We start from the raw sequence: 26,588 nt of genomic DNA, 5'->3' as shown, positions 1-26,588 counted from the left end.
GAAATCAGAGAACAGCAAAGGATCGAGGATCTCAAAGCGATGCGAGCTTAAATTCAACTTGAAAACTCCAAACAAACGGAGTACTTTGTGAAATAGAAAAGAAAAAGAGAGCAAAAAGGGACCAAAACATATCGCACATGAATTCACTAGGATGGAGTCGAAAACTAACCAAATGTAAAAGATTCGCTCCGAATGTGTTGGTCCACATGGCCAACCGCGGTGCTGTCAGCAAGTTGTTGACCATAGCCCTTCTTACCCGCATGAAGTTTCCAGATAAAATCGCTTCGTTAAATTGCTGAATAAATTATATGCAATAAAATACAACTAGCCTTTAGAGAGGAGGGTGAAAGAAAAATAATAGTATTTCAAGGAGAACTGCCTTTAACTATTGAATTACAGCTTAATCTATTTATATTAGATTCCCTCCTCCGTCTCAACCTTAAGATCAAGGGAAAAACTCACCTCCTGGCTGTACGGATGCCTTTCTTCCTCTCCATAATATTTTATTTCCAGATCACGTAACATACCATTCAGTACTTGTGATGTTAAAGGTTCGTTTATGGATATAGGTCCTGGTAACAAATGAAGAGCCCTCCGCCGTCCCTAAACCATGAAAAATATAGTAGCTGGGCTTCCAAACACAGAAGGTGACAATGCAGTCAGTAGAAAAGTATTCCCGGATAGGAGGTATGTTCTTCCATTCAAAACTTTTTAGCCACTTTGATCAACTTGTCACAGAAAAGAGATGAATTTGAATTTACCTTAGGAGCAGGAAGCTCATCAGACGACGCAGCTGCGGGTGATGCCGAAGTCACAGTCTGTGGTTTCGAAGCTGACTCCACTAGCTTTGGCTTGATCTCAGTTTTAAACATTACGGACGCATCAGTAGCCTCTATTTTTGTCTGCTGATTGGAGCAATCCGGCTCAGATGGTTCCAGCTTCGGTGATGGAGATGTAACAACCGTCGGCAGCGATGTTTTCTTCTCCTTTTTTTTCTTCTCTTTAGGCGATTTCTCCGATGAAGAACGTTTCTCCCTTTTTGCAGGTTTGTCTGCCTCTGCAATTTTTTTTTCAGTATGCTTGATCGTACGGAGCTTTTGAAGACAACAAATGTAAACAAGATGAATTTGGCTGCAATAGATCATTTTACTTCTATTGCTCAAAGGCACCACGCCACGAATCTAGGGTGGCACGGGTTTCAGCAAGTTAATGACTATACCAGGTCGTAGATTGTGGGGAAGAAAAAAACCTCTTTTTCGTCGAAAACCCATTCGAACAAATCGTAGGCGGGGGCGGGGCGCAAGGGTTGCGCATTGCAACAGAAGCCGTAGTAAGAAACAGCCTTCCGAGGTCGTCCGTTTACACCGATACAGGGAGAGATGAACGGAATCACCCTCTTTCCCACAATCTACGACCCCTTATAGCCATTACCCGTCTGAAACCCGTATCACCCTAGATTCGTGGAGTGATGCCCATAGGTACGATAGGGAGGGACCAGACCCTCCTCAGGCGAAGGGGGTCTCTCACGGGTGGACTTCAAGTGTTGAGGATCCCTTTGTCAACTGTCCAAAAATGAAGGAGGTTTTATCGCCAATCATCCAAAATGAAGGGGTCGGAACACCGGCTCCGACTATTGCACCTATGGTGATGCCTTTAACGTGGCTACCGCACTGCGTAGATGATCTAACAGAAGCAAAATGAGCTAGAATACTGAAACAACAGTAATATAAATATTAACATAGCATAACACTAAAATAGCTATAATAATGTGATATAAACAACACTAATATTATATAAGTACTGCAACAAGATACTGAAGAAATGGTGAGTCAAAATATATAGCTAAGAATCGTGTTATTAAAATTTGCAAGTAAAGAAAGAGATGCAAAAATCTAGAAGGATTTTGTAAAATTCATGGAAACTCATCCTTTTCTCTCGTTCAGGTGTGCTTCAGGGGAAAGAGGGAGTTCTCATCTATACTCTCAAAAGAAACGCGAATACATATTTTAACCATTTCTTATATAGTGGATTAGAAAAGTCTAACCTTTTCTTTGAAAAAAGCAATGTTGCTTCATAAACCGAAAACCTAGCTAGGTTTTTTCTTCTTTTTTAAGCAAACAAAGATAAAATAAACGGAAATAACAAAAAAATACTTGCAGATAGTCATTTTCAGAGGTACAATATAAGCTCCAAATGCCACTGTTGCGTTTAACAATTGTCGCTGATTATACGCAGAATGTTTACACTAGCGCCCTTCGAACAGTAAACATACAAAGAAAGGCATGTTGGACAGTTTTACAGAAAATACAAATTACAATACGGCACGACTACTTGGCAATCAAATCCCAAGAAGTAACTATTGAGAAACACAGACAAAAATTTCTGTGCAACCTATTTTGCAGAGAACAAAAACAGCCGACATGAAAACTCACTTTTCAACGTCAACTTCAGCACGATAGGAGGTTTGTCAGAAGGAGAAGTCGAGTTTGTCTGTAAAAGTGATAAAAAGCGCGAACACCATACAGAAAAATGTATTGATCATTACAGGATTCTTAAAAAGTTTCCCTCCCACAAAACTTATGCAATGCACCCCAAGATTGACTTATGTTTTGATAGTACACAAAAAGAATTTGAAACATTGCCGTATCTTTCAGTAACACATCACAACTGCACTTGTTCGTAAGGTAATTGTGAATAGGTTTTTAGTTCCTTTGTAGTCTTCAAAGTTTGGCCAAAAGCAACAAGCATTCGATGTTGAAAAAAGTTGAACATTTACCAACAAAAAATAGAGTTCTCTTTAATGAGCACAAAGTCCAAGAAAGAGAGTATGCGAAAGTGTATGCGCGAGGAATGGGCCTTCTCGGATGGAACAAAGTATTCGAAGCTAACAGTGACAGTGAATGACTAAGAGATGTATAGGAGGCTAATAAAAAGATGTGAAACAAGAATAAATTATTGAAAAAAATAGAAACTTTCTTAGATGACTCTGTTCCAAAGGACTAGTATACTTATTAATTGTATCATCTAAAAAATAATTGTACATGTAGAAAAAAAAACTTAGAAAGAAGAAAGTACCTGACTGTCCACAAGGCTTGCTGACGTGACAACGACCGCTTCTGTGGAAGGTTCTTCTTCCTAAACTACCAACTAATTAAAGTTGTGAAAACAAGGCAGTTGAGTATTTGTGGTATAGATAGATGGAAAAATGTTCACAGCAAAAGAAAAAAAAACATGAATAACCTGCTCCTTTGCTGCCCTCCGTTTCGTAGTCCTTTTGCCGGAAGCTTTTCCTTTCTTTTGACGACTTTTTGGAGCTTGATTAGGAGTAGGGCTTGCAGATCCTCGACATGTATCCTAAAAATGATATAACGAATAAGGACCGCTGCTTAATGTCGTATTCGCCAACAACACCCACTTCCGCTGTTAGTAATTTCGATGAAATTGGAGTATTGGATCTTGACTCCTCCCGTGAACCAATTAGGGCCTTCGTTTGGCTTCGGGTAACTTTAACTGCAGGATCAGTAGTTGATAAAAACTAAAACGACAACTTCGGTGACAAAATGTCGACAGCACACATGAGTTTCAAAGCATCCCCAGCGAGCTTTCAACTCACAAGCTTCAAGAATAATTTCAAACACAGACCAACTCCGTCACCGTATTCTTATGCGTAGGATCGAATAGCTTTTTGAGTTCACCAGATGCTGCAGCTACTTCAGCAGCCGTCTGACCATAAAATACATCATCAGACTGAAGTTCGCGTGGTTTGAGAGCAGTCTTATCCTTCAAAAAAAGGTACTACCATTTTACTGTGGCATGGTGAGCAATAAATCTACCTCTCTGGTAACTATTTCCGAGACATACTCCCATCGCGGCCCTCGCTTCGATCTTCTTCCTTTTTTGTTCTCTGTAAAAACTAAAGCATCATGGAAAGAAATTTCTGGAAAGTCATCTCAAAACACCACACTTAATAACCACCTAGAAGAAAAGAGTTGAAACTATATCTTGTGTCGTTTAAAAATCTCAGTACTTCAACATCATGTTGGTCTCACTCTCTTTCTCTATGTTTTCCACGAATATTACAACTTTTGACTCTTACTTTCATTTCTCAGTAGCTCTTCAACCCTATCCTTGTGGGTTTCTCGATATTCCTCCAGTAGTGCTTTGCTCTCTGACCCTAAACATGAAAAATAGCATTTTCAAATCTGATAATGTAGCAAATTAAACGACACTACGACAAAGAAAGTGAACCATACAAAATTTTGGAACTGTCGATCGACAAACATACCCGTAAAACTCTCCTCTGGCTCCCAGGTATCCTCACTTGGCTTACAGCCAACCCATCGTACACGATATTTGAAGATACCATTTTGTATCTTTATATCCACTATACTCTCTACCTAAGAACTTGGTACAACTAGCTTTCCATAAGAATCTGCCACAATTCTATGGAAATCCAGTACTAACCTCGTCACCTTCAGATTCATTACCTTCATCTTCCATTTCATCATCCTCGTCCTCTAGACCTGCATCCCCAGGATGCACGTGGCCTTCCATTCCGGGTTCAATCGCAACGTCAGGCACACCAATGACATCAGGCTGTTTATCCGCTTGGATTACGGGAGGCTACAACGTCAGAATGGATCGATATGGAGCAGAAAGATAAATCTTGTACACGTTTCATAGCATGCATAGATGCGATAGCAGGAGCCATTGCTCCGACCCCCTTCACTTTTGAGCGGCTGCGGAAGGGACCTCCTTCACTTTTAAACGGTTGGTGAAACTGCCCCCTTCACTTTTGAACGGTTGGCAAAAGGACCTCCTAAACTTGAGCTGCACCCCATGTGCTAAATCTCCTTCACCTGAGAAGGGTCTAGCTTCTCCCTATCGTACCTATGATGCAAACAGTTGCTTCATAATTTGAAACAATCAAACCACACCCACTTTTTCTTCAACGGTTATCGCCGACGGTTCCTCACATTCCATCTTCACATTGACCTGCTCAGTGGCAGCCATGCTAAAATATCTTATTCAATGAAAATAGAAACAACACGCACCCCTACGCCTCTTTTGAACAACAGATTGATTGAAGATCAATCCAACCATTGTCCTGTTCAAAAGAGGAATATTTCTGAGAAATTTTTGGTTACATTAATTTTTGGTTACAGCGTGATTCAATCTCAGAAAAGAGCTCGATCCCCATCATTTCACTGAAAACAGGTCAATTTACACGAAACAGATTTGTATGGAAAGGAAGGAGCATGGGATAGATATCAACATTTATCAAAGTCATTTGGGTTAACTTTCTAAAAATTCAGCTCTACAAGACCTTGTTTGAGTTGTTGACTTTGCTCATAAAAGTTTTTCACATAGTGGTAAAGTATCAAAACCATTTAAGTAAGAAAGAGATAACGAACAAGACCAGGAGGAAAGGTGATTAGGACATAATACCGTAGACGCAATCGACTATGGATACTGAACGTTCAATTTATCGCATTTATTAAAACAACCATAATAGGTGGGTAAAATGTAGTTGAGGGAAGCACTCAATGTCAGTGGCACTTATTTCTGGAAGTAAATAAATCAATTGGGACCCTAGGACCTAAGTACTAGTCTTAGAGGATCTATGACATCTAAGCTAAAAATTTTTGCTAAAGCAAAAAAGTAAGACAAAGCGTCCGGCGTCACGGAAGCGAAGAGTCCAAATTGAAGAAAAGTCTCTAAGTACAAGTCCAAGAAAAGTCTCATGAAGCAGAAAAGTGAGTTAAACAATAACCAACCATTTTCGTGAAGAAGACAAAAAAAAACAATGTAAGAGAACTCTTTACCTGAAACTAAAGTGAAGATCCAAACAGTGAATAGGAATAGAGACGCCAGCCTTGGAAAAAGTCTATAAAAGGAATCTGGAATGTAAAAATATAAACGTATAACGGAACACCCTCCAAACTGATAAACTTAATTTTAAAGTAGAGGAACCGCGCAAGAAAAGATTAAAGGTTGATGGCATTGGAGCAGGATCCTAGCAAGTAGAGCGCTACAACAGCCCTTGGCATGCGATGTGTTTTGTTCGTGTTCTCCGAATTCTTTTCGCATAAATGTTGTTGTCAATTTATAAGATGAGATAAAGACTTTTTTTCGAAATAGGTAGGAATCAACAACTAGAGGTGTTTCTCAGTAATTTCTGTAATTACTTTATTCTTGCTGTGTTCCCAAGAAAACAGGTGAAATTCTTGATATTTTTGTGTAGTGCTTGAATCAGACAAATGTATAGGAGGAATATGACTGTTCTGTGAGAAAATGAAAAAGCGGAGAAATATGTTTGTTTGGTTGAAGCGCTCCAACACTGACACTATTGCGAACCGCACTCAATTTGTACCGCGTCGCGTCAATTCGTATCCAAGGTTGCGGAAAGCTGTTATGTTCTTTTCAAATTATTTAAAAATAACAGCACACGCATAATTTTAGATTTCTTTCTCAAGATGCTATTGTGTGTAAAAATGTTGGAAAATGTTTTTCTTAGACTTATTCGACTCATGTCTATTTCCTGGATTGACTTTTTTGCAGATGATACGCTCAGTCATTCCGATGGCTGTCCGTCAGGTACAGGTAAGAGCCATGGCATCCGGCAAAGATGTGCCGGTAGTACGTCTCCATGATGCCAAGAGGAAGGATGTTGACGAAATCATTGAGCCGTCCATCCCTAAGGTATGTTTACTTTTGTCTCGCGTTTCGTACTGCAAATTTAGTTCTATTCTATTTTTGTTTCATTTCATAAGCTTTTATTTCTCGTTGATTCCTCTTATTTTCTGCATTTACATGGTAAACTAGCATATAGTGGGGTTAAAACGGCATGAAGTCGCATAAGCGGCTGCGCTCGAAGCGCTGCGATGGAGCGCAGCGGTTAGGACCAAATGAGGACCCATGCTAGCACCTTTCATTGCTGCACTTCGAGATGTCCCCATCTCGATTCCAACCGCTATCTCCATCGCGTCGTTTCGGGCCTTGCTGCTTAGGCAACTGAACCCTTCTTCATGTCGTTTTGACCCTACTATAGCTTCTGATCGGGGGGCGCTCAGGAGGTACCCAAGCGAATTGTTTGCAGCCGATGTGTGTGCCAGTAGCAGCGATCGCCGCTACGCCTGTCCAGGCTATAGCTTCTGATCGGGATCTTCACTGTCCATCCTTAGGCTCCGCCCACCTCTTCCACCTAAGAGGCGCATTATATTTCTACCTTGATATCCTGACAAAACGAGCTTATAGGGAAATGAAATGATAGGAAATGAGCTCCACAATGAGAAATCCGTTTGTAAATGAAGATTGCTCGGTAAAAATAACGATATATATATATATATATATATATATCGACGACTAACTAGAGTAGAACTTCAGAACAAATCTTTACTCGTACAAGAAGGTAGAAATCGTAACTATTAGAATATAGTTTTGAAAGTAAGTTTTCCCGTTATTTCACTCCATATTTTCTCATGTTTAGAAAGAAAAGTTTTGTCTAGAAACAATCTAGAAATAATCGTTGACCTGCGATCATACGGCATCCTTTCCGCAAGATATGCCTCCAGGAATATTATGTGCCTGCAAAACAGTTTTCGCACTTGCCAGGACAATTGATAACATCAATATCACTCGAACACCAATAAAACAATCTAACATAAACTAATATTACTTATTATATATTACTAATACTATATAGCACTTAAAAAATAAAGCGAGTAAGAATGGGATTTCAAAAAGAAATAAAACCAAGCTCTAAACTCTTCAAGTTCTGAATCCGATAAGAAATAAGCTATCTCGCATCACCCTATGCACACTTCCCCATCTACGCGGATTGCGATGATCATTATCGCATTCAGGAGTTCATATACCTTTGGTCAATCTGGCTAGGCTCAGCTGCGGAAAGTAGATGGGCGGGGCATCCTGCATGCGTAGCGGAAAGGTCCGCTGTCGCTGCCGACCGCAGCACAGACCAATTATCGACGCACACAACTCAGAAAGAGATATTCTGACAGCCGCTTTGGGTACCTCCTGATGCGCACCCCTTCTGATCACTTGGCATCTGTTGCTCAATAATGAGATTCCTCTTTCCTTTCATGATTTCTGGAAGTCTTGAAACTACAACAGTTCTCAAGCTCTCAGCACATCAAACACATTTCACGTACATACGCAAGACCAATTTCGCATAGTCAGGTCAAAACGACATAAAGGTGTCGTGTAGGTGTAACCTTCACGGTGTAGCTGCGTAAGGGGTTGCGCTCGAAACGGCGCGGTGGTGATAGCGGTTGGAATCGAGGTAGAAACATCGTGAACTACAGCGATGGGTTGTGTTGATGAAGGTTCCTCCATGATCCTAACCACGCCACTTCGAGCGCAGCCTCTTACGCAACTGCACCGAGCTTCATGTCGTTTTCACTCCACTACACTTAGACATACCTTCATTGCTGATATCCAGTCGTTGCACTGAACTAGATCGACAATTTTCACTACATTTGAATCATCTGCTATTTAGTTCAATTCAAAATGCGTTGTTGTGGATTAAATAATTGAAATAAGTTTAAGAATTAAATCCCCTTAGAAAAGATGCATTTTTATTGAAAATGCTACTGGATCATCAGAAAAAACTATTGTTAGAGTAGTCAACCTGTCTTAATTTTGGGGGATTTCTGTTCAATCAGAAGTGTATTTGTGATCAGTACATATGAAAAAGAAGTAGTAATTCAAAATTCATTCTGATTACAGGTATTTGATTAGTAGTATTAACTAGCAGCGACCGATATCACTCCAAAATCAGTTAGTCGCTACTTAGGAGGCCTTCCTGAAATTGATAAATTAATTCCTTTCGTAACCGGAGTTCAGAACTGTCAGTTTTGCAAATATATCTGTTTTGCCGTTAATTCTTTCTTTGCAACTTGTTTTCTGTTTCCTTTGCCAAGAAAAAATTTAGCTTCATGAGGTCATGATCAACTGACCTCAGCCTGTATGTTGTGTTGTATGTGTGTATGTTCTATACAGCTCACCTATTTACAAACGTTGGTTACCATTGCTAGGCAAAACATTCTTTCGTAAATCGATCTTCTCACAGGTCCCCGTACCTGTCCTATACGATGAAACTGCTGAAATTGGCGGAAGGCCACTGGAACATACCGAAGAGCGTACTGCCCGCATATTCCGCGCTGCTAGAGAGGCAACTCAATCCCCGTGGAATAACACTAAAGTGCGTTTTTTTTTTTCTTGTTGAAATTATTAGTTTTATAAGTTATGTATTTGATACGTAACGAAAACCTGTTCGTCTTAGGCGTGGCATATTGAACTTGACAATCGCGAACGTTGGGAAAATCCACTCATGGGATGGAGCAGCACGTGAGTACTCTATCATTTCTTTGATTTTGTTTATTTCTACGTTTTTCCCTGCGTTGGCTAATATTTCTTCCAATAGAAGTATCATATAATTCGTTTTGTTTATCTACTAAACCGCCCGTCGGTGTTCTCCATTTCCAAAATGTTCAATATTCTTCAGTGTATAAACTATGATATTTAGTGGAGATCCATTATCAAATATATCTATGAACTTGAAGTTCGCTAGCAAAGAAGATGCAATTGCTTTCTGTGAAAAAAATAGATGGACTTATGAAGTGGAGGTATGGGCAAACTAATTTCTGGAGTTGCAAAAGTTTGTTGCTTTTCTTCATTGTACTTTTTAGAAAGAACATTTTCGAAAAATCTCGCCGAAAAGCTATGGATCCAACTTTTCGTGGAATAAGAGGACGCGTACTAGCTGCAAGTAACAAAGCATTGGAAAGACGTGATTCATTTGATTTGTGCAAGATTAGCATGTTTAATAGACAGATAAATGTTTAGAGAGTGATTGTCCATTTTCTACGATACTGGATTTCGCCAAATGTTGCTGTCTTCTTGTATCCTTTTCGTATTTTTTCTCGTATTCCTGGATACTCGTATTTTTCTTTTTAAATATCCACTTCTTTTTTTTTCTTTTCGATGTCACTAGCGTTTGCACCACAAGACATACGTCAAGGCGTACCAGATCACCGTAGTACCGTCCAGGCTCTGCTGAATGAAAACTCATCCCTAATAAAAACAATAAGAGACTATCTTAGTATGGTATGTATTATTGTACTAATGCATCCATTGTCATCAGTTTCATCTTCACATCGTTTTCTTTCTTTTTTCTCGTTTCAGCAAAGTTAATTTTCAGGGACGAACTGAAGATGCAGCAAAATATCAACAATTACTACACCGCAACTTAGTTCATCTCGCGCAGGCCGCTGATCAGTCTCTCCTCTCACAACTAAGGGTAGGTTTGTTGCTTATGGCGGAACTTAATAAACAACATCCGGATAGCTATGTTCTTCGTTAAAAGTAAGGCAACGAAAGGGAGGTGCAGGGCTCTGCCACTATCCCCTTACGGATGTGTGTAGGAGGGGCGTTGGCATGTTTTGTTTCAGTGATTCACCAAGCACAAGTGGTTCGATGTAAGAATCCCAGGTTTTCAAAATTTAAGACCTTTTAGTGAGTAACGTGCGCAAATTTATTAATAGCTGATAACTTAGAAAAGTAGTTCATTACTCATTGATAAGCCTAGATTGGTCCTTTGCAGGACGAAAACGCCCCGAATGATGAGAACCTTGTACAGCCGGCACCAGCTGCTGCAGAAGCTAACACACCCTCTGCAGCTCCAACACCAGGAGCTCCATCAGTCGCAGCTCCTCCAGTTTCAACACCATACACGATGCAGCAACCGCCACAACCTACATCTCAGCCGATGATGGCTCCACCAGTAATGCAAATGCAACCATCCGTCGCAGCAATGCCACCCACTTCGCAACCACAGATGGGAATGCCGATGGGACCACCACAAGGCTACGGATATCCACCTCAAGGAATGCCACCAGCTCCACAGGGAATTCCGCCTGGACAAGTGATGCCGGGTGGCTATCCACCGCACGGTTTTGAACAACAGTTGATGTACCAGCAGCAGCAACCACCACAGCAGCAACAGCCATACATGCGCTAGTCCCTGTTAATGTTGTATTTAATGTAGTATAATATAATTGTATGAGTTAACACAATCGCAAAATGTAACTGTTTGGACGGGAGAACTACAGAACGCTGTTTCATTATATTATGATGAACATTTTCGGCAAACATTTCAATGTCTTTTTATATAAAAAAAAGAAACTCTGCCTTTTAGAAGTGTTGTACGTTGTGAAGATTGTTTATGAAATGGCGGATCTTCAATTTGCAGAATTCTAGGTTCAACATTTACGAACGTGACCATAACAATGCTTCAAGAAAAAAAAAAACATTGCGGAAAATACTGCTCCCAAATAATTCCATAACATGTAAACAAGGTTTCGAATAGCAATTCAGCCTTTATGCCACAAAGTAAGCCCGTCTATCAATTGTCATCTATATTATTAAAACTTTTGCGTAAGCTTAAGAACATCGAAAAAAGAAATCAACCGAAATTTAAAGAAAGGCGAAGTATCGAATACATCACGTGATAATGCGCTTGCAGCATTCACAATAATAGCCTAACAATGGGCTTTTTTCACCGCACCTAATAATGATTACTCCTAAACTACTCATAGTAAACACCGAGTAAACATCATTCGACGTTCAACGCCGAAAGAAACTACTACTTCGCATGCATCTCTAATGTCTCCTGAGAAGAAACTGACTCGTCCTCTTCTTTAAGGTACTGCTCATTGAAATGGATCACTATGACAGAGATGTCATCACGATAGTTGCGGGCTCGCCCCGGAGGTACCTAAATCAAATGAGTTTTGTGAAAAAAATGTAATTCTGTAGTAAATTCAAGTACCTGTAAGATATCGATTAGTCTCTCATACTGCTTACTCTGTCCGCCGCTCACACCACCAAGCGCATGTCTAATGATATGTGTGGCACAGTTCTCATCTATTGGCTTCTTATGGGTGTTTTCGCCAACCTTTCGCTCTTGCAGTTCAATCATAACCTGAAAACCTTCCATAGAGCTACTCTGGCGACCTTCAGAGAAGAAGAAATATTACTGAAGTTCCCCACGACATGGTTTCAAAAAGACAAAAAGAAAATAATTAATAGAGAAAGAACCTGTTTGAGCGGGGTACCACACTTCGGCTGATACGGTTGCAATGTCATCGTGCCGAGTGTATGATCGTGCACCAACCGCACTACTGTATCAGGATCAAGCCACTCCCATAAACCATCGGTTGCAAGTACAAGAAATTTGTCATTTGCCGTTAGTCTGTGATAGAAAACCTCTGGTGAAACTGTTAAATAAGGAGGTGTATAGAGATTTGGAGGTGCAGGATTTCCCAAGGGTTCCAGTACCACCTAAAACGTAAGATCAATCTAATAAGTCAGCACTGCGATAGAAAAAAAGCCGGATCAACTCGCCTTCTGAAGATCCATGGGCCATTTGAATCGAACATCACCAAAAGCTCTTAAAGGATACAACTCTCCTAACAATCGTCCTCCTCGGAGCACATGTGTTTCGGAGGTTGGATGCGCTGCGCGAATTCGGTTAACCTGAATTATGCAGTAAATTCACATGCAAAACAATATAGTGTGCCTATATTTCACTGTACAACACTTGTTTCACGCGCGAGGGAAAAAAAGAAACCTCGTCGGTGTTGTCCACACAGTGAGCTCGTGATAGCTGACGGGCGACGACACTACCGTTCGGATTTACAACACCTACACGAAAAATGAGAATGAATGAGAGAGACAATAGTCTGTGCAAAATAAAAAGAAGCCCTTACCCAACACAGCGGCACCATCTCCAACGTTTGCCACATGAAGGTTGTGCTTCCGTACATGGGCCAACGTTGCACAAGATCCCGAGGCAGCAGTCATTACGGATAACCTGAATTAACACCATACCAATTTGAAACAAACCAAATTTCCTTCCTCAAATCGCACGTATCTCTAGAAAAAGATCAAAAATTACTTTGGCGCAGCAATTCGCAGCCATGCATAACTCCTCTGTGTAAACTGAAGAAGGAATGAACATTCAGACTAAAATGATACGAAGTATGCCAATTACCTATCAATTTGTCCCCTATTGTCTGGCAATGCAGCACGGCACAGATTCTCATCACATGATTCGAAAGCAAATTTGAGAGCATCGCGAACTAAAAGGGAAGCATAAGGTTGACTGATATTGAGAGATGACCGTCACTCATATCCTATCTCTTAGCAAAAAAAAAAACCACTTTTATCCCAAGTCAAGTAATTAAATTAGAAGTTAAAAAAGCCGCTCACCTGTGTGAAGATCCTTGTTATTAGTGAAAGCCTTGTAGTAATCAATAACCTGTTGTTTCTGAGAATTTCTGAAAAGAGAGGGTTAGAAATTACATCGGCCAATCATTGACATATAGGACGAAGTTACTAACACGACTCAAGAGACTAACATAAACAAATTTGGCATATGAGCGTCGGCGCTACTGAAAAGCCATTCCAGACGATTTTCCACCGGAAGTGGTTTCACCTTGAACAGTTTCAGATCGGCTATGAAAGGAAATGCTACAGATATATTGAACCAATATAAATAATTGAAACATGAAAAATTCGCAAAAAAAAAACTCGAATTACCTCATGTTTTTGTAAAACTGAAGCACATATATACGGGAACAATGAAATGGATACATGCCTACTGCATGATTGGCCACCGTGGCCATCAAAGACACCGAACAAGAATGCATTCGACGATAAGCCTGGAATAGAAAATGAACCTTTGTTGGCATTCTTTCCGGTCACATATTAGCACATAAATCACTGTCAGAAAAGAAAAGTAGTCAAAATCGTCAAGTACGAACAAGAATAAGTTAGTGAAGGTTGACAGTGTCAAAAACGTTCATCACCAGCATGATCAACAATGTCGACTAAGCTGCTGTCCTCTACATAGCGTTCACCTTGCTTTCGTCTTTCGTATTATGCGGGGTGCCCCAAAATTTACGGATGATTCGAATTAAAAGAAAAACACAGATTTTTCAATCGTATTTTTTTAAATTGAAAGATAAAGTTCATAGGATAGGGTTATGTATGGAAAAGCATCCACGACGTGTCACTGTTTGGTACGGATCTTGGGCTGGAGGCGTCATTGGACAATACTTTCTTTGAAAATGAAGCTGATCAAGCAGTTACTGTTATTGGTACTCGATATCGCGACATGATAACTAGATTCTTAACGCCTGAATTGGACGAATTTGATGTGGAGGACATGTGGTTTCAACAGGTTGGTGCGACATGTCATAGAGCCCGTGAAACAATTACTGTATTAGAGATTTCGTAGTCGAGTACTCTCTCGTTTCTATAATCGACCGAAGAGTGCGTGCGTGCCAGCAAAGCCAGGGAGGTCATTTGCCATATTCCATACATATTCCATTCGTGAAATTCCATACATAACCCTATGCACTTTATGTTTCAATTTGAAAAATTCAATCGAAAAACTGTTTTCTATTTAATTCAAATCTTGTGTAAATTTTGGGGCACCCTACATTTTCGACTCTTATAATAAATAATTATAAGTTGGTTATTATTATTCAACCGATAACTCTTCAAATAAAATTAAGCAGCACCATAGTTTACGTAAAACATAATACTAGTTGTGAAGAAAAAACATATTGTTATGAAACTATCTGAGACCCGAGGAAAATCTCGATTTTCCTCAGCACTAAAAGTGAAACGCTATTTAGTGAGTTCAAACAAGAATTTTAATATCCTACAAGAATCAAATTTATTAGATAAGTACTCTTCCACTGACAACTCGATCCTGAAGGTGAAATAAGATATGTTCCTCAGCTGGAAAGGAACCTGCGAATCAGTTTGCTTGCCCGTAGGAGACATTTTGGCTTTTCGGTTCAATTCCTTCTTTTTCGAAGAAATTTTTTGTATCCCGAAAAGCAGTCAGGTAAAGACTATGTATAATGGCTCTTGAACTTTCACAAATAGCGATGATTCTCCCAAAACGCCATTTTTATGTATTTGCACATCATAAGAAATAAATCAGCACACAACACTGAAAGTTCCGTGAAATCGAAACCAGTTTAGGAGAAAAAAAAATGTAGAAATGAAGAAGTAAGCATACATTTTGCTGCAGAATAAAAATCCTCTATTGGACTATTAGCAGCTAACTGGCAAGTATCAACCCGAACAATTGCATCTTGATCGATGGATACAGAACGTTCATGGGCTCTGTAAAGAATTATCAATTAAATAAAGGGCATGACTTTTAAAATTATTGTTAGATACAATGCTTCCATGTTTAGAGTCCTGATAAGAACTGAAATAATGATCAAAAAAGAGCATAGAATGTGATCGACTTATCGGCAGAAGATTATTTTATTATTTTCATAAAAATAATAATATCAGGGCGGGTGTGACGCAGTCGGTTAGGGGTCCGTTGTAGCCACACGATCGAGGCTTTGAAACCGCTCTAGTGCAAACCAAGTCTTTCATCCCTCCGGGATCGATAAATTGGGAGGATAAGAACACTGACTTGATCATAGGTTGGCCCCCGAAAGTCATTGTATAGGCCAACACGCGTTCCAAAACCTCAACGATTACGAATTCCAGTAAAACGCGTTGGCGCATCCCAAGCGGATTGATACGCCAGTGACTTTATCTTTTTCTTAATGATATCAGTTTTTCTTCTCCTCCTAGTTCTAAAGCCCCTAAGGTGATATAAAGTGAGAGAAAGTGAAGTTTCGAGAAGAATATCTGTCTTCTTTTCCTGAGCAGATAGAAAAACGAGAAGCATTGGACAAGTACAACTGGAACAGACTGATGAGTCGTCTTCGTTATTGAGAAAATAATAAATCTAGTAAACCGCAAAAATTCGAAATAAAGTACCTCAAATGGGCGTCGGCATTCCAGCGCGAGTTACGGACAGCACGGCGCCACTCACTAAGCAAACGACGTTTCAGCATTACATCCGGCCAGATTTATTAAATATTGCAGAATAGTTAAAATAACAGCTTAGCTAAACCTGAAATTAATGAGGATTGATCAGAATCAAGAATAGGTCCTTCACACGGATATACAATGGCAACGACGAAGTGACAATCATAAAATTTGAGCACAACGCAAATGTAAATGTAGACTTTCAACCCAGGAAAGTGGAACGGAGCGCCAAACGTGACTTCTACCTACGTTGTAATTCACAGCAGACTCGAAACAAACAACTCGGAGAAATGGGGCGTAAAAAAATGTGCATCGAATCCAAACTTAGCTATGGAGCGCAGTAATTCCTACCATCAAAAAAACATCTCTGAGATTGATATTTCGAAGCATACTTTATGTAGTTATCTAATAAAGGATGATACAAGTGGAACTTACAAAGAAAATCCAGCATTCCATTTTGACATCAGAGGAACGAGTCTAGAAACTACAAGATTGTGGATTTCATCAGCATTCAAGCAGCTTTTCACAACGATGCGTAGGATCGATGTAGGAGGATCGCATAGTCATTGACAGCTTACACTTTTGTCTTTGTACTGATATTTAAGAAATATTTAAGAAAAATTATTCAAGAAATTTGTAGTTGGAAATCAAGTTTATGGTGGTGAAGAGCAACTTTTCGGCTCCACACGCTTACTTCTCTTATGGAAACAAAGGAATAACGGAGAAGCTTTGGATCTTATTTTTGCTCGAAGATCACAGATGACTTGAATTATGGTATCAAGTAGTCTCGGCTACAAAGTAGCAATGCGAACACGAACAAAACGAAGAAAGCAGAGCCGCTGATTTCAGTGGACGTTATGACCTCAGTAGCTAAGAAGATTTAAAACAGGTTTGGAGGGGTGTTTCTTTAGCAATTGATCATTGTACAATCAGAAATTCCTTCACATTAAAATTCCACTTTGGAAAATTTCCAACATTATCAAGTTAAAATAGAATTAACTGAGCCCATGAAATAGTCCGGAGCTTATTCTGATACACAATCCATACTTACCGTACTTTCAATAATTTTAAGTTCGTAGTGTACAAAAGACATGAAAGGAACATATACGAAAGATTTTTCTTCGAAGTGAGAGCGCGAGCACAAGTGCTGGAGAACTGTTCCGACTCGATAAGGCCGAACAAAAATCGAAGAAATCGAATCGAAACCGCTATCTATATGAAACACAACAGTCTGCCTACATTTTTGCTGTGAACCAAGCACAGATGATAAAAATCCAAAGAAGAAACAAAAGTATCACAGATAGGAACTGTACAACACATCTTTGCCTCCTCAAGAAAAGCTATCCTGCAACCTACTCGTTAGCTTTTCCAGTGAACCGCATGCTTATGCGCCCAGAATAGAGAAATCACCCAACCGTTAAAAGGGGGTTCGCGAAAATCTTCGATGCTGTGTTAATTCCACTAATAGTTAAGGATTAAATGAAAAGTTGTGTGGTTTGAAAATGCCACAATGAAACCGCCATGAACAGCTTATAAACCCAAGAAACGTAGGCAAAAAGAGCATCAGTATTGTACAAGAAATAAAATTGGACAAATGAACCTGCGTATAGTAGTGAGATTTGCTGACAAAGGAACTCTCTGAACCCGTACGAGTAATGAATTCAGCTTTGCGAGGTCTAATCCCATGAATGCAGGGAGTTAGTTTTTTTGGAGAACTAGCACCTCTGGTTCCTGGATTTGCAGGCGGTGTTTTGCGCTTTCGTTGTGATAGTTGTGAACCACACTCCTACAAACTACTAGGATGAATACAACGTGGAAAACTCCACCGAAATCTGCCCTATGGGGATATCGATTCGTTCGAAAACGCCACGAATTTGTTGATGTTCGATTACACGAAAAATGTCGTTCTTGTATATATGAAACACTTCGATTCGAATCCGTACTAGTAATCGAATACTAAAACGAGTCCAAAGAGAGCCCGTGCAAATATCTCGGTTCTATCACACCGTCCAAATCTAATCGATTCACACACTTTCGTCGAGTAATTGATCAACTAGCCAACACTCAAGGCGTAGAGCTCTTTATCACATATTATAAGGATAATTACAAAACACACTTCAAATGACTCATTGTTATAACTTAACAGCTTATCAAACTGCAAAAAGGCGAAGAAAAAAGATTAAACAGGTTGCTTCAGAAGCGCAGAAAGCTGGGCTAGTCGTTGCTCCAGAGCACCGTGCTGACTAGCAAGAGTTGGATGTGATCGAACAGACAAAGCAACCAGATGACCCATTTCAACGGGAGTGAACTGCGATCGACGATCAGGTAATTGAGCCAGTAGTCGGTCTGGTTCATGCGCTAAAAGCTCAAAGAAGGCACGCGCCCTGTCGAGCTCCGCCTCTCGTCGAGAAGTGATTTGCGACAGTCGTTGCTGGACACCCCAGATATTGCGACACACCCGTTTTTTGCCTGCTTCTGATAAACGCGGCATATGTTGGCTGCAAAAAACATGACTCGCACAAAGTCATAAAAATTTAAAATCTAAATGAACTCACCTCGAGTGAATGAAAATGGCTGCACAAAGATGTCCCAAGCCATCGAAAATATAGCGAAGTTTCGGCTGTGAAAGAATAGAGGATAGCAATTGATGGAACGATTGCAGATCACGTCCCAATTCGACGACCTTGAAAGTATTTTTGTATGATTAGGATTTAAATACGAACTACTGACAAGTACCTCAGGATCCAACTCTTCGTGTACGCTGACATTCCTAGGTCTGGCTAATGGAAGGAGATGGAAAAAGCAATGAACGCGCAGTTCAAGATGTAGCATCAACAGACATGTGTCTGAAATTGTGTCCAAACGGCTGATGCAGTCCTCCATAGCTTCCAGAACAGGTTCCTAAAAACTGTAGCTGTAAACTGAAATCAATGACTGTAATTTTAGAATTCTCGAAGTTGCTCACGTTATCCGTGATCTGTCCATCTTTGAAGCGGACTTGTACCATGCATCCCCGAAGCGTTGCTTTGACGTGTTGGGGGAGCGTAGCTATCAGTTTACGGACCTATAGTAACACAATGAAAACAATAGTGCTAAGTTTGGGAACTTATTATATAAATACAAACATAAGAGGAAGATCCAGAAGTAATGAACAAAGAAATAAATAAATGGTTCAGTGGAAAAGAGAAAAGAAAAGAAAAAGATAAAGGAAGTGTTAGAAAATGATACTGAACGACAAACCTCGCAAGCAAACCAACGTAGACTTTCATGGAGCGCCGCAAGGGCTCGGACATCTCCCATATCAGTTAGCAACTCCGCTCGGTCAATCTTTTTTTGAGTTGCTAGATTCCCTATCAAAATCTCTGACTCACGTTCGTTCCTTTGGCGAATATCCTTAAATGTATGACGAGTAGTTGTTAGAACAGAATTTCTTTGCCTATCTCAGACAATTTTTACGCACGTGTGTAAACGAAAGAGACTTACCTTTTCGCTTTCGAAATTTGGTACGCTCGGAGTACTTGGAGTGGCTTCTGTGGCCGCCGTTAACCAGTTAGGAAGGCTCATAAGTAAACTGAAAGTTTCACTTTTGGATGATTGACAGAAAACTCCCTAAATGTTGAGAGTGAGAAAATATTTGTTGCCAAATGAAAAATAAAATAATGCGTGTCATAAGATAGACGAGCAATACCGAGAAATATCTTCATCTGCTGCCCACGCGGCGCTGATTTTGCGCCTTGAAGCGACACCGTCTACTTCACTCAACGATTTCGTAGTCTATAAACAACAGTCTTAAATGAAATAATTGTGTTTACTAGAGAAATACAAGAAACTAACCCTTTCATACATATCCGTAACATTTTTATTATAGTCAGTAAGAACAAGTAGCCATAAGGCGGCAAATCGGTCCGCATACAAATCCATGGAGACTATGAGACCGTGAACCTCTTGACAAAGTTCCAAAACACGTTCGCACGATGGTAACACTTTCTATACAAGATTCACGATGAGTAAATACTCTAAGACGACATATAAAAGTGAATCTACACCTACCGAATTGAGATTACTTCTCGGCCGAGTATTATCTGACCTCCTCAGAGCATTTTCAATCCGATCAGCTAAACCTGCCTTGACCCTTTCAACGAAAAGCTCCATAACGAAAGAATGTACGAATCGCCTGAATGGAACCTTTTTCGCTATAGTAAAGAGGCGAAATATAGTTTGGAAGAACCCAAAGGTATATTAAATAAGGATTTTAAACCACTTCTGTGTGTGTGCGCGTAGAAGTCTCAATCACTTCCTTCTTCGCCTATAGTTATCTACCTCATCAACGCAGTATTTCAAAGACTCGCCTCAGTTGACAAGGTGATTCTCCAGTCTCCTTTTCGATGGCATCCATCATTTTACGCAGCCAAGGAAACATTGGCACAATGTTGAATGCAGATGGTCGGCAAACGACAAGTGGGCTCTGAACTTTACTTTCTACATCACATGCATCACGTATTTGAACACGGCCAGAAAAATACTATACCTGCATGCTCGGATCCGTCGTCGACGTGCCGCTGGCAAAAGCTGTCGAGTCAAACCGGAACAGCGGTTTCTTGGAGTCAATTGGCTCTTTGGCGGCCAGTGGGGTAATGTCCAGATGATCAGACACAAGAGCCTTAATACCAGAATTAACATTAACAGTTATCACTATTTCAAAACGTAAGTGCTATAATGTAGTTAGGCATTCATTTATCTATATTAAAATAAACCTGCGCAACCTTAAAACTTGAAGGCGAAAAACTGGTGAATGACCAGTTTAAGGACTAGAAACAAGGGAGACGAACCTCAACAGCATTTTGGGCACCTTCCCAGTACGATTTCATTATGTTCGTTCCGGATTGATCCGAGTAAACCTTTTCAAGCACCTTATGGGCAGCACGAGATGATTCCAACTGGCAGACGATCTAAAAATGAAAATTCTTTTCCAAAATCTCCAAACCCTGTTTGCCAGAGCACAAACCATCTGAACCAACTGAGTCAAATGAGTCTGATCTCCAGCTAAGTTCTCATCGATCGATGCCCGAATCCTCATTAACGAAACCGAAGCAGCAACCTGAAGTCGTAGGAGACCTTAAACCAGTTCTGAGTTCTTAAAACTTCTGTTTTGACCTGCTTGTCAATCTGTGCTCTTGATAGTGTCATTACTCGATCGATATCTACAGAACCGCCTCCAAGCTCAGAAAGAGCTGCTACCACCAGCTTGAGACGCGATTCTACTGGATCGAGGGAGCGAGCTCGTCTTGCCTGAACACATCATTAAGACATAGTAAATTCATCAGTATTTCTGAGCATTTGCATCAACTTACCTTTTCATGAAGACGAGAACACTGTTCAGACTCCATCACTCGTTGCTCAGACATCGATTGGACAAGATCGAACATCTAAAAAGTATCTATGTATTGTATTTGAGAAAACGGTTTTACACACAATGCTCTGCAATTACGAAGTAGGTTTAAGTAGGTGCTGTCGCTGCACCTATCTAAAACTACTGCGTAGGTGATTTTTCGAATACAATTTCTATAATAGCAGTGCTCACATGACTCTCAAACGGATCCACAACGAGAATGTCTACAATTTGGTCAACGATTTTTTCGGTAAGCCGATCTGAAGCATCTCGAATCATAGTTCTCAACTGACTGAGGCCTTCAATTTTAGCAAGACGAGTATTGAGAAGATCACCTAAAAATTCCATTGTCAGATTCGGAACAGAATCCGACGAAGAAAAGACAAGAAAAGACCGATACCCACGTGAAGTACTCGTTATCTTGGCAGCATCTGTATAATTTCCTTGATTCACCAGAACATCTATCTTTAATGGAGCCTCCTTAAGCTCATCCCTGAAGTTATGGAGTTTTTGTTGTCGAATTCGAAGGGGAAAATTACAGTAACGCTTACAGTTGAGCCATAAGCTCACAGATGTGTTTTTGTTGTGAATTTTCGAGCCATAACTTCTTAAGGTCGTCTCTTCTACATTCAAGATGCGTCTTGCAAGTATGAAGAGCATTCCGAACGTTGTGAATTCGTTCGCGACATGCTGAAACAAGATGATTTGCTAATTCATACAGGATCTCTAGTGACAAAGTGTCAGTCGCATGAAAGAAAATTGACCTGATATACGCGTTGAAACATCTCTAAACGAATCGAGACACTCTTCTACATCTTTCTGATGTGCTGCAAGAAATACATTACTTGTGAAATAAACTTACTGTCAGCTTTGAGTCTAATTCGCATTAATACTGAGGAATATCAATAGGAAACCAACAAGCTAGAAGTGCAAAAGGAAAGCAAACATTAATATTGAGAAAACAATGACTCACTAGCACAATTCACAAGACTACATCTAGAAAGGTTCAAGGAAAACTTGAAAAACTCACATTTGACCAGTTTATCTATCAATGTCTCAGATTCTTGAAACCCCTTCTGTAGTCGAGATTTCTCCAATTCACGCTGGTCTTCTGAGACACTTGTGGTCAGTGATCGAATGACATTAATCAACAGACCAGTCTAAAGATAACCAATGATCTTTTACCCTGAACTGATACGTTATTTTAGAAACAATTAGTCTTTGCACATTGCTGGCTATGCATAGCCTTCCCATTTCACTGATGTTAGGGCTGGACAGAAGAGTGTAGCTGTATGCGGAGTACCCCTAACGTCCCGATTCGTCTTTTCCAGAATTGAAAACAATGAATGTATCTATTTGAGGGCCATTTGCAGCAGAGGAAAAACTCAATAACATAATAACCTATGCACAAAACACTAACAAAGGCTCACAGTTTTCAGAGCATTGAAAAGGAGCTCTAAAAAGGAGCCGTACTACAACACACATTACGTTCTCTTCTATTTTCATCTAGAGGGAAGAAGGAAACCGCAGACAATAAGCAGTAATAGTTCAAGAAGACTCAAATTGCCATGTAATCGAGAGCGCTTACCGACGGTCCCACGCTTTGCTTCTCTGCATGCAAAGTTCGCCTTGCCGGCACGGGAGCTCCGCCACTGCTGCTCATGAGTTAACTACTGTCTAAAACCTATAATTCCATAAATGTTTGAGACAACAAAGAACCACTTCTTCGAGTGGAAAGTTAGCTATTACCTCTAACTAGCACGAACACATCAATTGCCCGTTCATCTAGGAAAAAACAGCTACTAGACGAACTTAAGCAACAGCAAAACTTCTTGGGTCGACTTATTTAATGCGACATCTGCAGTTTCAGACCAGATTTTTCTTGACGTCTGAAGGAAGCAGGATTAACTCTGTTCTAAGTTCTAAAGTTCTGGAGTCGCATCTCCCAACAATTTTATGCCATTTCTTGGATTGCCCAAACTAATAGCGGTAAGTCGCTTTAAGCATGAGGGAATAATTAAGCACGAAAGACTTGTTTTGCAGTTTTAATTTATGTGTAGATGGGTTCCAGTGAAAGTGTGAGTTTGTTGGAATCTTAGGGTGTTTTCTGTTCTCTTTTTTTAAAGTCATTTCTCACTGGTTCTCTTTCAAGAAGCCTCCAGTCGGTAGAAGCGAGTATGGGCGTGTCAAAGTGGCGCTTCCGCCTGGCAAAGGACTTATGGATTGGGTTCGGCTGGCTTCTGGAAAGGTATTCTATTTCAATCGATAATTTTCATTGGTGGATGTATTCTAGCTAGAGGTATGGATATCTTAGCGTCTTCCTCTGGGATTTTTCTCTCACCTATTTTCCCTTTTACTTTTTTCCTACCAGGTTCTAGCGAAGAAACGTATGTCTGTTGATCATGAAGAGCTGATGAAGCATAACAAACAAGACGATTGCTGGATTCACATCTTTGGACAGGTACTCGTTAACCGGTATTGTTCGTGAGTTAAAATACATCTCGCTAGAAGCTCACACTCCTAACGTTGATATTACTTCCGCCGTCTTTCAGACAATTTAAATGTGAAGTTAACTGAGACTGCTTTGGTCTTAGGTATATGATGTCACATCGTATCTGGAATTCCATCCTGGTGGCATATCGGAATTGATGCGCGCCGCAGGCACAGATGCTACTGATCTCTTCAATCAATACCACGCATGGGTTAACTACGATAACATGTTGAAATCGTGTCTTGTAGGAAGATTTACGGGTGACCTCTCAAAATGTGAGTTCTTCATTAGTTCCCACTAATCCGAATTGTCAATAGAATTGCTGTTTTTCAGTACCTCAACCTGGTCCTAGCACAAGTGACCAGCCACAGTCAGTATCAGCTCAGTTGAATGCTTTAATAGTGAAAGGAAAACAGAAGCAAGAAACATATGGAGTGGAGTAAGTGGTTACAGATGTCTCTTACTTCCGAATGTAGTGCTTTCCATTGAAAAAAAATATCTTCAAGCATCATCAAAGACGCTACTTCTGTAACACTAAAATGCCAATACTGGACTACTGATAATCTTCGACTTGAAAACGTTGCGGTTGATTGGTCTTCAAGTAAACAACATTTTCGGATAGTTGTGCGACCAATGGGGAATCCAGCGATTGAGGTGAAGTGGGGTAAGGACTCGATCTTCCTTGATCCTATTTGTTTTTGTTTTCTTATATTTATGCGATCGAATTGTCGATCTAGTCAGGTAAGAAGTCTAGTTGTTCCTTTATTCGTTCTTATTGACCAGTGTTTACAGTTTTTTTCTTTTTGAACATCTGTTTTTCTTTTCTCTTGGCTCTACCTTCGTCTCAAACAACTCATGTTTCCTGTAATAAGATATTTGAGTTTTAAGTGTTTTTTTTTCTTTTGTAGGTGGAATTTCTACAGAGTCCACAGTGAATGGTTACAGAGTTTTGGTTAAGGATGGTCAAGTTGTGATCACTTTTGATGCTGAGGATTTGGATGTTAGCGCAGTTCTATCCTCTGTTAATCATTCCATAAGACAATCTCCATGTAAGCGATCACTGGTTTATTCTTACATAACCTCCTAGTTTCTTTGGGAATATCAAGCAAACACAGTTCAAGAGAAGAAAACACTATATTAAGCTCTCTAGTTTTCCCCAACTCTTATTACACCATTTAAGTGCTTGCATATCACGAATGCATTATCGAAGAAAAACGAGCAGTCTCTCACGATACTCGGCTATTCACTCTTCGCTTGCCCGAAGGAGTGTTCTTTCCTGTAGGTGTTGGACGTCATGTTTCCTTCAAAATCAAAAAAGGAGGTGAGGCAGCGAGGGAAGCTTTCCTTAAAAAACAGCATTTAGATAACACATGTTTCAGCTTCAAAGCTTTATCGTCAGTACACCCCTGTAAATTTTGGCTCACTGCCAGAAGATACAGTTGATAACCATTACACCGCTCGCGTATCCTGTAGCCAACCATCGAAGGTCATCTTTATTATTAAAATTTATCCGCAAGGGATTTGTACACCTTGCCTAGAGAAGATGGAATTAGGTAGGTGTTGAGAACAATGGGTGTGGAACTGTCACGTTCTTAGTATGTTTTTTTTTTCAGGAGATTTAATAGAGATTAGTGAACCTATCGGTAGTACGGATCTATTAACATGGACTGATCCAGAAACTGAACTGCTCATGTTGGCAGCTGGTACTGGATTAACTCCTATGATTAATATGCTTAATGTTCGATTAAGAGGATTATCTGATCAGGGATCATCCACGTGAGCTTTTGTATTTTTCATCGAATTGTAGAAGGAATTTTCACACTCAACTTGTTAATGTCGAATTCTTCACGTTTTCTCGTTAAAAAAAAGCGAGGGACTTTCTCAAAGAAAGGTAAGAACAAGGATTCTGGAGAGGAGTTACTGGTTACTCCTCATTATGCATTATTCTGAGTCATTTTATACTGGACTTCTCGGAGTTATTTTACAAAACTATGATATTAGTGCGAAATGTTTTTTAAGAAAAAATAGTTTTAGGTGTAATACGCGTTTGTTGATGTTTAACAAAACCGAACAGGATATTGTAGATGATGACTGGATGCCCATGAGATGGAATGACACTAGAGTCAAGGTGTGTTTCTTTCTTCCTCGGCGTTTAGCAAAGCTCGAAAACGAGCCATCCTCCGAAAAAAAGCCTTCCGAATTTTCTTATTCATTGTCATTATTTTGGATAATATTGTCACGAACAACTAAAATGATTACGTCCTTCAGACAGAGCACATCCTTAGTGAACCATCTGCGAACTGGACTGGCAAAACAGGACGTATTAGTGCTGACATGTTACCATCGGGAAACAACTCCCTTCGAGTGTTAATCTGTGGGCCAGATGGTTTTGTTCAAAGTGCTGCAAAGTGAGTGCCTTCTCTCAAAAATATTGTACAAGCCAAAATCTTGATTTTTGACTTCCAGATTGTTAAACGATGGCGGACACAGGTCCGAAAACATACATATCTTCCAAGGGTAAATATATTTATGGAATTCTTTGAGAATATTAAAAATAAAATCAGAATAAAGTCTTGCCTTCGTCTTATTATTAGTAAACAAATTCACTCAAAAAAATTATTGGAACTTTTAGTGAGAACATATAAAAGTATTCACGAACATTTGATATAAGACAAGTTTTCACAAATTGTTTACCAACTTTTATTCTGTAAAGCACCAATGCTCAATTGTAGGCTTTCATTATTATTAATTCAGTAAATGTACAGTAAATGAGAT

At 39.9% G+C, this 26,588-nt stretch overlaps 6 protein-coding genes across 10 annotated transcripts in view; 3 read left to right on the top strand and 3 right to left on the bottom strand.

The window, feature by feature from the left end:
• RB195_005013 (uncharacterized protein) overlaps positions 1-6,004 on the bottom strand; it is a gene marked incomplete at both ends in the record, with an annotated part of 29,436 nt that extends 23,432 nt beyond the window's left edge. For 2 of the 3 annotated variants that reach the window (XM_064177281.1, XM_064177282.1), the window contains 15 exons: positions 170-295; positions 463-603; positions 762-1,057; positions 2,433-2,490; positions 3,076-3,135; positions 3,241-3,354; positions 3,416-3,535; positions 3,643-3,780; positions 3,834-3,904; positions 4,097-4,174; positions 4,286-4,397; positions 4,465-4,623; positions 4,942-5,014; positions 5,826-5,887; positions 5,945-6,004. In XM_064177281.1, coding sequence (XP_064034405.1) covers positions 170-295; positions 463-603; positions 762-1,057; positions 2,433-2,490; positions 3,076-3,135; positions 3,241-3,354; positions 3,416-3,535; positions 3,643-3,780; positions 3,834-3,904; positions 4,097-4,174; positions 4,286-4,397; positions 4,465-4,623; positions 4,942-5,014; positions 5,826-5,887; positions 5,945-6,004 — 1,668 coding nt within the window. Of the gene's footprint in view, positions 1-169; positions 296-462; positions 604-761; positions 1,058-2,432; positions 2,491-3,075; positions 3,136-3,240; positions 3,355-3,415; positions 3,536-3,642; positions 3,781-3,833; positions 3,905-4,096; positions 4,175-4,285; positions 4,398-4,464; positions 4,624-4,941; positions 5,015-5,825; positions 5,888-5,944 lie in introns of those variants that run through there. The other variant, XM_013453307.2, reaches the window with a different exon arrangement.
• Positions 6,005-6,561: 557 nt separating this feature from the next.
• On the top strand, positions 6,562-9,794 carry RB195_005012 (uncharacterized protein; the record flags this gene model as incomplete). Of its 2 annotated transcripts, none has more annotated exons than XM_013453306.2 (5): positions 6,562-6,702; positions 9,092-9,223; positions 9,305-9,369; positions 9,548-9,647; positions 9,711-9,794. In XM_013453306.2, the coding sequence occupies 5 exons, from the start codon at positions 6,562-6,564 to the stop codon at positions 9,792-9,794; spliced, it is 522 nt and encodes a 173-aa protein (XP_013308760.2). The 2 variants fall into 2 exon arrangements, with proteins under 2 accessions (XP_013308760.2, XP_064034404.1); XM_064177279.1 differs by having other exon boundaries at positions 6,613-6,702.
• Positions 9,795-10,005: 211 nt separating this feature from the next.
• Positions 10,006-11,041, top strand: RB195_005011 (uncharacterized protein; the record flags this gene model as incomplete). Its single annotated transcript, XM_013453305.1, has 3 exons — positions 10,006-10,128; positions 10,223-10,321; positions 10,625-11,041. 3 exons carry the CDS (start codon positions 10,006-10,008, stop codon positions 11,039-11,041), a joined length of 639 nt encoding a protein of 212 aa, XP_013308759.1.
• A 624-nt stretch (positions 11,042-11,665) lies between these two features.
• RB195_005010 (uncharacterized protein) lies at positions 11,666-15,959 on the bottom strand (the record flags this gene model as incomplete). Its single annotated transcript, XM_064177278.1, has 12 exons — positions 11,666-11,797; positions 11,852-12,004; positions 12,121-12,363; positions 12,427-12,558; positions 12,653-12,726; positions 12,792-12,895; positions 13,076-13,163; positions 13,294-13,361; positions 13,443-13,519; positions 13,624-13,745; positions 15,119-15,225; positions 15,883-15,959. The coding sequence occupies 12 exons, from the start codon at positions 15,957-15,959 to the stop codon at positions 11,666-11,668; spliced, it is 1,377 nt and encodes a 458-aa protein (XP_064034403.1).
• Positions 15,960-18,112: 2,153 nt separating this feature from the next.
• On the bottom strand, positions 18,113-22,985 carry RB195_005009 (uncharacterized protein; the record flags this gene model as incomplete). The annotated part of the gene is made up of 21 exons (XM_064177277.1): positions 18,113-18,431; positions 18,489-18,616; positions 18,670-18,834; positions 18,899-18,997; positions 19,174-19,326; positions 19,417-19,504; positions 19,622-19,707; positions 19,768-19,920; positions 19,984-20,107; positions 20,283-20,398; positions 20,462-20,593; positions 20,763-20,882; positions 20,939-21,031; positions 21,088-21,222; positions 21,285-21,359; positions 21,515-21,657; positions 21,727-21,815; positions 21,874-22,012; positions 22,087-22,149; positions 22,353-22,482; positions 22,911-22,985. 21 exons carry the CDS (start codon positions 22,983-22,985, stop codon positions 18,113-18,115), a joined length of 2,625 nt encoding a protein of 874 aa, XP_064034402.1.
• Positions 22,986-23,278: 293 nt separating this feature from the next.
• On the top strand, positions 23,279-26,334 carry RB195_005008 (uncharacterized protein; the record flags this gene model as incomplete). Of its 2 annotated transcripts, none has more annotated exons than XM_064177275.1 (13): positions 23,279-23,311; positions 23,475-23,570; positions 23,694-23,783; positions 23,917-24,088; positions 24,147-24,252; positions 24,320-24,477; positions 24,722-24,862; positions 24,994-25,134; positions 25,193-25,366; positions 25,427-25,589; positions 25,848-25,941; positions 26,082-26,221; positions 26,280-26,334. In XM_064177275.1, 13 exons carry the CDS (start codon positions 23,279-23,281, stop codon positions 26,332-26,334), a joined length of 1,563 nt encoding a protein of 520 aa, XP_064034400.1. The 2 variants fall into 2 exon arrangements, with proteins under 2 accessions (XP_064034400.1, XP_064034401.1); XM_064177276.1 differs by lacking the exon at positions 23,279-23,311 and adding an exon at positions 23,383-23,400.
• Positions 26,335-26,588: the final 254 nt, after the last annotated feature.

The sequence above is a fragment of the Necator americanus genome, chromosome I, assembly GCF_031761385.1.
Source record: "Necator americanus strain Aroian chromosome I, whole genome shotgun sequence".
Taxonomy (NCBI): domain Eukaryota; kingdom Metazoa; phylum Nematoda; class Chromadorea; order Rhabditida; family Ancylostomatidae; genus Necator; species Necator americanus.
This window is presented reverse-complemented; position numbering and strand designations above follow the sequence as displayed.